We start from the raw sequence: 12,667 nt of genomic DNA, 5'->3' as shown, positions 1-12,667 counted from the left end.
ATCTCTGTGTGTATACACACACACACAGTCCATGAAGTACTAAGAAACACTGTGTGTATGTGAGTTGGGGTTGCAAATCTCTGTCTAGCACAGACCCATGGAAATGTTTGCTGCAACAGCCCCTCCAAATATTAGTACAATTGCAAATGAAAATGTTTGGACTTGAGCTCTTAAAGAATGTAAGATGGATGTTAATATAAACATGAGTGCCACCAACTAACATCATCCACTTTTACAGCTGGATGCTAGTATAAATGTGCACACATTAGGGTTAGAATATTCTATTAGATTTGGCCAATATTTGTCTTTTATTAAAAATGTGATAGCAGTCCACCTCCCATATGGAGCTTAATATTGGAGGTGAGCATGTGATTAGACAATCTTGGACAAGATTTCCACCACACATCACTCTGCTATAAGTGAATTTATTTCTAAATATTGGAAAACGTCTGAGTGTATTGTCATGCTTATACCATTGCCACTTACCAAAGGAAGGAGATGTTTGAGTTATCCTCTATTTTTATAGTGTGCTTTTGGTCACTTTAACCCAAGGTTACAATAGGTTAGTTAACCATGGAAACTTGCATCAATAGTGTTACTAGGGTTAGGGTTGCCATGGCAATGACGGCACATGCAGATGCAGCGGCCAGCAGCTCCCTCAAACTTTTTTGTTTTTATTTGCTGTTTTTTCTCCTTTATTACTGAAGCGCCTATTACTTATGCCAGAGATACACTCATCAACATTGGAAAAGGAAGCACAGCGGACCTTGAGACGATCATTTCTCACGGAATCTCCTGTACAGACAACCAGACCAGCCGGAACAAACATCATGCAAGCGGTGTGATCGAACCGGGAAGAGAGAGAAGAGAGCTGGGATAAGAGCTAAGCTAACCCAGTTTAGACCTAAGGCTATTCCATTACCCAGGCTACTCCTGGCTATTGTCCGGTCACAGGAAAATAAAATGGATGAAATAAGAAACAGGCTAACTCAGCAACAGGAAATCAGAGACTACTGTGCCTGATCTGACCTGTACCTGACCTGACAACAACATCCTGGATCAAGCTATTGCACTTGATGGGTGGAGCGTGTTCCGCACTCACAGAACACAAGACTCCGGTAACACAAGAGGAGGCGGTCTCTGTTTACATCAATGATGCTTAAATGCTCAAATGGTGTCAAAGTGGATGGACAATGTTTACCAGATGCAGAATTTTTATTGCTAATATGTCTACCATATTATCTCCCCAGAGAATTCACCAGTGTTTTTGTTGCTGCTGTTTATATTCCTTCAGATGCAGGAGAACCATATCATTCTTGAGGAATATACATCATCAGTGACATCATACATCAGTAAATGTGTTGATGATGTGGTGATCACAAAGACAGTAAAATCATTCCCCAATTAGAAAGCCTGGGTGAATGGAGAGGTGGAGGGTCTATCCAGAGCCAAAAAAAGCTGCCTTTCGGTCAGGGGATAAGGAAGCATACAACACCACCAGAGCAAGACTGAAAGCTAACATCAAGGAGGCAAAACGGAGACATCAGGAGAGACTGGAGAGAGACCTCAACACCAACAACACCAAAGATATGTGGCAGGTGTTTAAAAACATCACAGGCTATAAAAGCAGGAGCTCCCCCATCATGTGTGGGGCCATGTTACCAGATGAGCTAAACACATTTTATGCTCATTTTGATCTCCTAAATGAAGAGTCAGCTGTAAAGTCTATTCTGCCTCCAGAGGACCAGCAACTGTCAGTATCCACAGCAGATGTGAGAAGAATCCTGCTGAGAGTGAATATGGGTAAAGCTGCTGGGCCTGATAACATCCCTGGTCGTGTACTAAAAACGTGCCAACCAGCTAGTTGATGTAATTTCTGACATTTTTCAAATATCCCTGTCACGGAGATTGTTCCCACCTGCTTGAAGACAGCCACCATTGTCCCTGGTACTAAAAAGTCTGCGGTATCGAGTCTAAACCACTACCGCTCTGTGGCACTCACTCCCATTCTGATGAAGTGCGTTGAGAAACTGGTTCTCCAGCACATAAAGAACAACATCCTGACCAGCCTGGAACCTCACCAGTTTGCTTTCAGAACCAACAGATCCACAGAGCATGCCATCTCCACTGTGACCTCCAATCCGTCTTCACACATCTTGAAAATAACAACAACTACATCAGAATGCTGTTTGTTGATTTCAGCTCAGCATTCAACACAATCTTCCCTATGAAACTGATTGGCAAACTTAGCTCTCTGAGCTTGAGTACCACACTCTACAAATGGATATTGGACTTGCTCACAAACAGACCCCAGACAGTTCTGATTGGCAGTCTCATCTCTTCCACTCTAGTGCTGAATACCGGAGCCCCTAAGGGCTATATGCTCAGCCCCCTCCTGTTCACACTGTAAATCCATGACTGCAACCCCCAACACGGAGACAACTCTGTTGTGAAGTTTGCAGATGACACCACCATCATTGGTCGGATTTCAAACAACAATGAGACTTTATATCGGGAGGAAACCAACAATCGTGCAGAGTGGTGCACAGAGAACAACCTACTCCTACGTCAGCAAAACCAAGAAGCTGACTGTTGATTTTTGAAGAAGGAGGCAAAGACATACAGCCCTTGATACATCAGCGGAGCTGAGGTGGAGCAGGTCAGCAGTTTTAGGTTCCTGGGAATCAGCATCACAGAGAACCTATCATGGTCATCTTACATCTCCACCCTGGTAAAGAAAGCTCAGAAACGTCTGTATGTCTTAAGGAAACTTAAGAAGGCAGAATTAATGTGCCAAGTTCTTGTTAACTTTTACAGAGGAGCAATAGAAAGCATCCTGACTGGAAACATAACAAACTGGCATGGGATGTACATGGGCCAGGACCGGAGGGGTCTGCAGCAGGTGATTAAAACCGCTCAGAAGATCATTGGTACCCATCTACCGAGCATCAGTGATATCGGTGAAGTCAGGTGCAAAGCCCAAACAATACTTAAGGTCAGTACCCACCCCAGCCACAGCCTGTTCACCCTGCTTCCATCTGGCAAGAGATACAGAAGTATCTGCTGCCATACCACCATACTCCAGAGCAGCTTCTTCCCTCAGGCTGTGAGACTCCTTAATTCATCCTCAGCACTCCACCAAATGAGTTTTATCTCCATGATTTATTATTTTTCATGATCTACTATATATAATTTTTGTATTTAACGTCTCTGTGAGTAGTATAAAGGGAACTGGAACTTAAATCTTGTTTCACAACCCTGTGTTGTAAAATGATAAATAAATCTACCTTGTAACCTTGTACATGCAGTTTAATATACCTTGAACACTGATTTAAAACAATGATCAAACTGTTGACTGGAACTACATTGAATGTTTGATAAAAATAATTGTAACTCAAGGTCCACTTATTAGGCTCATGGAGATGACAACTGAATCAGTGACAAATTAATCTCCATGACAAGGAGCAAACTCCATCCGCTGATTGATTGTGAGATACTGATAAAAGCTCTGGAATAAGCTAGTAACCTGGAGTTACAATTATTTCGTCAAAAATTAACAAAATGATGACGGGGAGGGTGGGGGGAGAGGGAGGCACAATGCAAAGACCACGTAGATTTAGGAATGGAATAGAATAGTAATTGTATTGTTAATATTTATAAATTAGTAATAAATTGTTTGATGCCAACTTAGAGTATTTGACAGTTTTCCATACTCATTGGTGTAGACACAATTCAGTCAGTTCTCAAAAAGTAGTATGAACTAAATAAGTTAATAATATATTGTAGAGATTTAAATTTTGACAAAGATTGACATATACGATACTAGTCTATTAAAATGTGGTTTGATCAACTCTGATACAGTGCTGAAGATCTGCTTGAGCATCCCTACTCTGGTCCCTTGTTTGATTCAGCCTATTAAAAAGATCCAATAAAAAAGCTCAAACTGCAGCAGTAATGTTGCTACATATTTACATCCAGATGTTTGGCCTTTAAGGAAACCATTCAGATTGGAGGGCTTTAGCTCATTTAAGCCAGCATCTTGACTGGTTTATGTTGTCCCTGTGGTTGAAGCAGCACATCAAAGGCCTGTGAGTGGAGGATGATAGAGGGATGGGCAAGGAATGCAGCTCTACTGTCAGCCTGTAGGGTACAGCTGTGAATAGCTAACATTTTGTGACAATTATTATTGACTTTTAGTCCAACCAGTTACCAATACAGATGCAGATGTTGTTCTTAAAGGGAGATTTTTGCATGTTGTTTTGTGTCAACTTTGAGAATATTGATTGAGGTTCTAACCAGATTTTTATGAAAGTGTCTATGTGTGATCAAGAAAACACACTTATCAGACACAAGTGCTTTACATAATGCATTAAAAACAAACAGGAAATACAGTGTTAAACATTAAAACATAAATTGAAAGAATGGAAACCTTTATAAAAGAAATTAAAATGATAAAAACAGTAATAAAAGTCACAGTAATAAAGTGTAATTGAGGGCTAATAATGATGAGTGCTTAAAGGGACAATATGTAAGATTTGAGACTATTCCACACCTTTCGAATTCATAATCCAAATAAATAGGGAGCAGTATATCACTGGTCATAACTGCTGCTACCTGCCATTAGCTAGTTAGCTCAGTTAGCTGTGCAGCTAAATTAGCGGTCCTATTTGACTGAGCACCAGAACAGGAGCCGGGTGAGCGGGCAATGGAACCAGGATCAGCAGCCTCCCAGTGAACATGGCCAGACTGGGACCAAACAGCCCCCATACTGACAGAGGGCAGTTTGACGACAGGGAATACAGTACTGAGGTGATTTACAGCAGCTCCAACCAGGACTCTGATTCTGGGGATGACAAAGATATGGCGCGTTCAGGCTGGGACAGGAGAGGCATCAAGTGGGAGTGGAGCTTACCAGAGCTAGTGATAGTTAGTGATAGTTTAAAGACTAACCAAAACAGTTTTGGTGAGTTTTATTTTGTTTTGTTAGTGTGTTTTATGACGAGTTAACAAGGCAATTAAGCTGGTCTTAGTTCGGTGAAAGAGAAACGTGAATTCAGAAGTTGTGCGGTTGTATTTTTCAGTTTGATAAGGAAAATAGGTGAAAGAATATTTTCTTAATAAAAATATAATAATTTTCTTGATATTTTGTGAGTTTATTTTGTTTATTTATTAGACTTAAAAAGCTAAGAGTGCTTGTGTAACGTAGCAAACTCGCCGCTCGCACACATCTCCCAGCTGGAACACTCGAGGCACAAGTGGTATTACAACACGGGACGGGCTGGGGCTAGCAGGTTAGCATGCCAACTTCAGGCAAGCCACATCTTTGTCCTCTTTTAAAAACTCTTTTAAAAGGTGCTTTTACGTACGTTTTTCCTTGCTCTCCATGTCTAGTAACCAATTCTATCTTATCTTTTATTTTGTTTATTCTTACTTTTATGTTGTCAAGCACTTTGTAACTAGAGAAGAAATTGCAGGTGTGAATGCTGGCTGTTGAAGGATACATGTTGAATAATACCAATAATAAATGAAAAATGTGGAATATTTTAAAGTTTGTTGAAAAAGCGGACGCTAAACTGAATTGCTGGCTTTATAATTTGAATAATACCAATAATGTATGAAAGATGTGGAACACAAGGTTTGAATGGAGTTTTGTTCAAAAAGTATGAATGAAAAGATAAGGTAGAAAATAGCTGAATCATAGCATAAAAGAGCTGAACATTTTGAGAGAGAGAGAGAGACAAACAGACAGACAGACAGGAAGTGTGAGAGACAGACAGAGCGAGACAGAGAGAAATATAGACCAAGCGAGACAGAAAGAGGTGTGTGTGTGTGTGTGTGTGTGTGTGTGTGTGTGTGTGTACACATGCCTTCTTGGATACACATGTATTAATACGTCTTTCTCCTATACTGTATGGTTTAAAGGTCCATTAGTTGAGCGCTGGGATTTCCTACTTTAAGTGAATGGACTACTGACTAACTTGTGTTTGTGTGTCAAACTGCACTAAATATCTCATATATATAAGCTGTGTTTCCCCACTGAGATCAATGGTAGCCATGGTGATGGTACACAAAGCAGGTGTGTGACTCCTGACTCATAGAGTTAATATCATAGAGATTTTAGCTGAGGCACACCTCTGAAATTCCTGCTTCTTGCTCAAAGACGGTAACTCCTATCACCAAAGTTGAAATACTGCAAGAGAGAGGAGAACCTGCTGCAGAGGCTTTGTGAGATTTGTTCGTGTGGTGTCACAAATGTGGGAGTAATAGCAGGTTAGAAATCTCGGTGTTTCTGCCTGAAAAATCTGGTCTCAGTTAACATGCAAGTCTATACAGCAGTTGGCTGGCACTGCTGTCATTTTGAAGCTGACTGTGCCAACTGTGTGAGTTCATTTGACTCCATAGTTACATGTCTGCGACCGGCACACATTTTCCTACGTTTTGATGTATAAATCATGTATGAAGAGTGAAAATTGTGGGAATGAGAGCAAGTTTATAAAAAGATTTTGAGAAGATTTTACAGATCATCTGCACTCTAACTGTTGGGTCCCTCACTCTAGCACTGAACATTCCATCCAATACACACTCATTGTTAACTGAATGAATTAATGAATTTTGAAATGCACTTGTGTAAAAAGTACAAAAGATATGAAAAATTTGTTAATGCTTTTCTCATTGACTGCCATTGTAACTTTACTTCAGATAAAGTTGAATATTTTGAAAGGTTTTCATGGAAGAAGCACCTGAGCGCACCTGAAATTGCTAATTTGCTAATTTTCCTTCATTATGCAAGAAAACTGTGCACACATTGGCAGTAAGTACAGTAAGTCAAATTTGCAGCAAGAAGTGAGTCTATAAACTGTGATGGATGCTTACAACGAACGTTTTCTCTTCTAATTAAGTTTGGCTAACCTTTTGGTTTGTTTGCAACCTGTCTAATCATCTGACTGCTTGTGTGTCTTGACCTGTCGGTCTGTAGGGGTGAGAACAAGGTCCAAGGAACACTGACATTTTTGGAAATTCATTACACTTGTTGCTGTCAAAGTCAGTTGAAAAGATCAATATCAGTTTCATGTCTGTGCATAGAGTATAGAGATAAGGATATGTTAAGCCTGTGGACATGACTATTGAGAGAGCGTACTGTTACTGCACCCAGCAGAAATTACCTCCAAATCTGTTGTAAAACCACCATGTCTTGTTTTCTTTGTCTAAAATTAGAAAAAAACACAAGATACAGTGTGCAAATAAAATAACTTTGGAGTTTTTGGAAGGCATATTTATTTATTTGTTTCCCCCTGCTTCCATTCTTGTGCTAAGCTAGGCCAAACATGTCCTGTTACCTATCTCTGTACCCACATTGAGATGAAACTGATATCTCCTCACCTAACTCTGGGTAAGACAGTGAACAAACAAGTTACCCAAAATGTCATTGTTCTAAGTTTGGGATTTAATGATAAACGAAAGCCTGTGTGTGTGTGTGTGTGTGTGTGTGTGTGTGTGTGTGTGTGTGTGTGTGTGTGTGTGTGTGTGTATTAGGCTCTTTTTGGAGAGGGCCCAGCTGGAGTACTCTGAGGAGGAGAATAACATCCTTGGCCAAGGTGGCAGTGGGACCATCATCTACCGAGCCCGATATTGTGGCCAGCCGGTTGCTATCAAACGTTTCCACTTCAAGAAGTGTCGACAGCAGGCCATCAGCAACAACACAGGTACAGAGGCATGTTCTGGTTTTTAATGAAATTGTTTAATGGGATTTTGAAAGCTGACACTGTTATTTCAGAAGCAGCTGATGGATACTGCAGAGAGCACTTTAACCAGACAAGTTTGATTTTGTTATCAAGGTACTCAATGGCATAAACGTTAATTAGCGACAACTGATATGGTCTGCCACTCGCGATGTTTGGCATTTTAACCAGAGATAGAAAAAGGTAACGATGGTTAGTGCCTGCCAAAATGAAAAGCTGCTACCCGAATGTTTTGTACGCTGCTCTTTGCTAATGATAATTAGCATTGGAGTTTAGCAACTTTGCACTCAAGATGTGGCCAAATATTTTGCCACATTCACACACAAATTTTCATTGTGATATGCAGTGGAATGCTCACAAGGGGAGCCGTGGTGCAACAAGGTGAGGTGGACAAAACACAGTAGAGTACAGTAAAGAAGGATTTTGATCTGCTTTATTTTAGCCGATACCGATCCATTAAAATACGTACGCCCCGAAACCAATCCTTAGGAATGACATCTCTAATATTTACATGTCACTTAAAGGTGAGGTCAACGATTCTAATCCAATACACTTTTTGTCAAATTCAGCGAATATCTCCTTATGGTCCGCTAGCTGTCCGTTTTTTGTGTGCGCTGAAAAAAAATCCAGTTTTTGTGCACAGCCCTGGCTCTGTAAATGGGAAACAAACAAAGTGGCTTAGACCGAGCCACACAACACTATTACATCCAATCAGCAACAGGAGGCGTCCGTGCTTGCCCTGTAGGCCGCCAGGTTCAAGGCTGCTAGAGCCAGTTAAACTCTGGCCTCTTCCTTTGCTTCTGCCGGCTACTCTCCCTCTTCCATGTCCTCACCCACGAGGAAACAGAGTTTCACCATAATAGTAATGAAACATAAATAACATAGGAGATATTACCTTGCCAACTTTGTATAAAAATATTTGACTTGCTACGGTGTGTATCACTGACCGTAGAGTATAAGTTACTGTTACCGTTGAAGTTACTAGTGATAATGTTATTGATACATAGGCTAAGCTAGAGAAATATTTGGCTTCAACACCTATTTAAATATTGACAGGCTTATTGTCACACTTGCTACCGTAGCTACTACAAAAAACATATGCCACATGTATTTTCATAGCAATAAAACTTGCTTCCCCTTATTGAGGCTAACTTACGCTCGGCCAGCAGATGCTCTGGATTCCGCCATATTGCCCAGTTACAGTTCACAGCTGAATGAAGCACCCTTCATTAAGGTGTAGGCTAAATACAGTGGCAGTCTTCGGGACGAACTAACCTCTCTCCAGTAGAAAGAGGACCTGATGTAACTTTTCCTAAACATGGTTTCGAATCAGCATCTTTTGGAAGCGGCAGCACTTTCCATGATCCACCAACTGTTGGAAGATGACAGGAGGAGATCTTCAAGAAGGCATAGACGTTTAAGGCACCTTTTAGCGTTGATGCGCCAGCAAAAGGTAGGTGCATCTTTTTTTGTTGCTAATGCATTTTATAACCGTTGTATATCTACAGCTAATCTTTGTCTAGATTCTTATTTATCTTTAGTAAGTTCTTTAAATGATGAGTTTAGTGTATACTCATAATTAAATTGTGTAGACGTAGCCTACAATCTGTATTGTAATTTCACTGTAATGTGATAAAACGGTTTGTCCTCAATTAATGTAAGACAAGTAAGACAAGGATATTGTTGAAGAATGTCAGAGCAGCAACATGATTTCTATAGGCCTACATATCACCTAAGTGGATGAAATGTCCAAAAGACAATGAATGTCTTTAAGGTATTAAAATAAAATTGTATCTGTCATTCTTTTTTCCCAGGAGGGCAGATGACTGTACATGCAGTTAAATGCTGCCAACCCTATTTTGCTGTTGCATGGTAATCCAGAGGTCTGCCTCAAGAAGGATTTTCGTGCAACAAGAACTATTGTGGCATACTTGCTGCAGTTAATTTCTGCAGGGACCACGGTTGGGGCCAAGAGTTGAAGGTTCTTGATTTTCTGAATAGCTTGGCCCATGGGCTTTCGCTCTCTGTGGTTAGTTCTACCTTTGGAATTCCAAAAAGCACCGTGCACAAAATGATCCACAGAGTTAGCAGGGAGATAAAGGCCAAGCTCTACACTGTAATTTCACTGCCATCGCCACATGAGCTTCCCACCATTGCCCAAGGCTTTGGTCAACTTCTTTTCCTGCTTTTGCCCATGCTGCTGGTGCCATAGATGGATGCCACATATGGAATAAAGCTCCAGGGAAACAGCACCATGCAGACGATATGAACTACAACCTTTTTTTCATCTATACAAATGCAGGCCATCTGTGATGCAAGAGGCAGATTTCTAGATGTGTTTGTGGGCTATCCAGGCTGGGTGCATGATGCCAGGGTTCTGCGCAACAGTCCCATCTTCTACCAGGCCCTATACCCTCCAGCTGGCTATTACCTCCTTGGGGATGGTGCCTATCCTTAACTGGAAATGCCAATTGGCATCCTAACACCGTAAAAGCACCCTCTGCAAGGCCGGGTCCATGAGAGATATAATTTGAATCACTCCAGGGCTCATTCTATTGTTGAACAAGCTTTTGGAATGATGAAAATACCCTGGTGAGCCACAATATCAAAGGCCCTGGAGGTCCATCCAAATTTCGCACCAGGCATAATTTCTTGCTGTGCATTCCTACACAATCTTTGCCTTAACATGAATGATGTTCTGGAAGAGACAGAGGATCTCCCGCCTGATGAAGATCCCCAGAATGCCCCCCTCCCCCAATTGGTGCACGTGGACAGGAAAGTCCTGGACACCACATAAGGGACAGGATTGCTGCCTACCTGTCAGGTGTGGATGTTCCTGTACTGGATGTGCTTGGAAGGGAAACAGGATCTGATGGGGTTTGCAGGTCATTGGGGCTTGACATGCATAAAGCAATGTGGACAGGAGGAGTTACTGATGCTTACACCCCATTGCCTTATGCATGTGAAGATAAAATGCCCATGTGGCAGGGGTTTCCTCCCCCTGGCCTGTTCCAGACCCAGTGGGAGGCCTTATTAGTTCCTAGTGGCATGTTAGAAATTTCACTATAGCATTTAAGACAGTAGTATGTTCTTTCTGTGACAGTAAATTTACTGTATATTTCTTTTTGAGGTTCTCCCATTTCTTCAAGGCTTGTTTGGGCGACACAACAAGCTCAATGTCCAATTCCTTGAAAATGAACCTGTTAAGCAATATGTCAGAGAGGGTATCTCTTATACACAGCACTAATATTAGGCTATATAAGTAACAGTGTGGGCAGTGAGGTGGCAGACTCATTACATTAAATCCACAGTAGGCCTAAGCCTATGGAGAAAAACAAACCTTACTCCCAAGCTTCTTTGGTGGCATTTCTTTTTTTTTGTAAACATCCTCTCGTGTTTCACTTTGATGTTTATAAGCTTGGTGTATGTAGACTCACTGTTGGAGGGTTTTATAACCCATTCTACTCCCCGCTAATTGATTTGGGACATGGCACTTAATGTGGCAGACCCTCCATGTGAACGTGCAAACAGAGTGGAAGTGGGTAGGGAGAGTGTAGGGGGTGGTTTGAGAAAGGCTCTTTGACTCATTAGCATGGATAACTGAGCACCTAAATGGAATTCAGCTATCATTAATGTTATTACTAACACCTGTGCTGTCCCTGCTATGGCAAGTCAAAATGTCTGCTGTGAGAAAGGTCTGTTGTAGCCTAATCTGGCATTACTTTTACTGTTGTGGTTCCCTCTCCCCCCTTGCTCAACGCCCCAAAATGAATTATCAGGTGATTAATCACTGAAAACGTGACTCCTGCAGCCTGTAGGCTTGTTCCCTAAGCTTGCTAGAGTCTGTAGGCATTGGGGCCTGAGTACTGGTCAGTGACCAATTTTAGGGGAAATAACAATTGCATGCTACCCACAGCAAAAAAGTTCCCTAGGCATATGCCTAATACAAATAAATATTGTGTGTTTTCAACAATAATAATTCCCAAAGCTATGGAAATGTGCTCCTTACTGTCTGCAGTGTCATAGTATGTTTGGTATAGTAGGTTATACAATTTAGTATTAATCAGTCAACCTACAATCTCTGTAAAACAGAAATATGTACCAAATGGCTACTCGTGATGTGGATTTAGAGAGGTAGCCTGACCCACGTGTTTGAACCCAGGTCTCCTGTAGTGAAATAGAGTGGATTGTGGTGGGTCGTCCATCTTCTCTCTGCAGATCTATTTGTTTCTTCTGCTGTAGTCCGAAACTGATTTAAAATTACTGCCTGCTAGCTGTAGCTAACTTCAGGTAATTGATGCTGCTCTTCCAGCTCTAATACCTACAACATTGTTTGCTCGAGACTTCCTTTGTGTTTTGCTGTGTAAAGGTACAGGAGATATTCAGAAACCTTTACTGTTCACTATTGCCAAGAAGAAAATTTCTGCTTAAGGCCATGAATCATCTCTGTTACCATTCTTATTAAGTTGCACTAACACACACACAGACCCCCTCCCAAATTCTATGCAGTATAAACATAGTCAGCAATTAATCTGTCCAGAGGAAAAGAATTTATGGGAGTGATCTTGGTCATCTTGTGAGTTTTCCTTTCCTGTGTTTTAATCTCTAACCTCCAGTGGTCCACTGCAGCATAGCTTCCTGTCAGTCCATATATGGGCACCATATTGGCCTGTTGCTACACAGTCCTCTGATCAAGGTATCAAGGTAATTTATTTAGCATTTTACAACACAAGGTTGTACAACGAAATGAAACTTTGTAGTACCTTCATGCTACACACATAACGGATAATTAAATTTATATTAGAATAGGGTAACATAAAATAAGAAAACAATATTTACAGTTATTTATATACATATATACAATCACTTATACACCCAGGAAATAATTCTGCAATGCATTTTTTAAATTTGCGTCTGGGGGAATGTAA

At 41.0% G+C, this 12,667-nt stretch overlaps 1 protein-coding gene across 7 annotated transcripts in view; it reads left to right on the top strand.

Annotated features, from left to right (window-relative positions):
* lrrk1 (leucine-rich repeat kinase 1) overlaps window positions 1-12,667 on the top strand; it is a 161,972-nt gene that overhangs the window by 107,969 nt on the left and 41,336 nt on the right. For all 7 annotated transcript variants that reach the window (XM_044189476.1, XM_044189499.1, XM_044189486.1 and 4 more), the window contains one exon: window positions 7,534-7,703. In XM_044189476.1, the coding sequence (XP_044045411.1) occupies window positions 7,534-7,703 (170 nt within the window). The remainder of the gene's footprint in view (window positions 1-7,533; window positions 7,704-12,667) is intronic.

Source organism: Siniperca chuatsi, linkage group LG1, assembly GCF_020085105.1.
Source record: "Siniperca chuatsi isolate FFG_IHB_CAS linkage group LG1, ASM2008510v1, whole genome shotgun sequence".
Classification (NCBI taxonomy): Eukaryota; Metazoa; Chordata; class Actinopteri; order Centrarchiformes; family Sinipercidae; genus Siniperca; species Siniperca chuatsi.
This window is presented reverse-complemented; position numbering and strand designations above follow the sequence as displayed.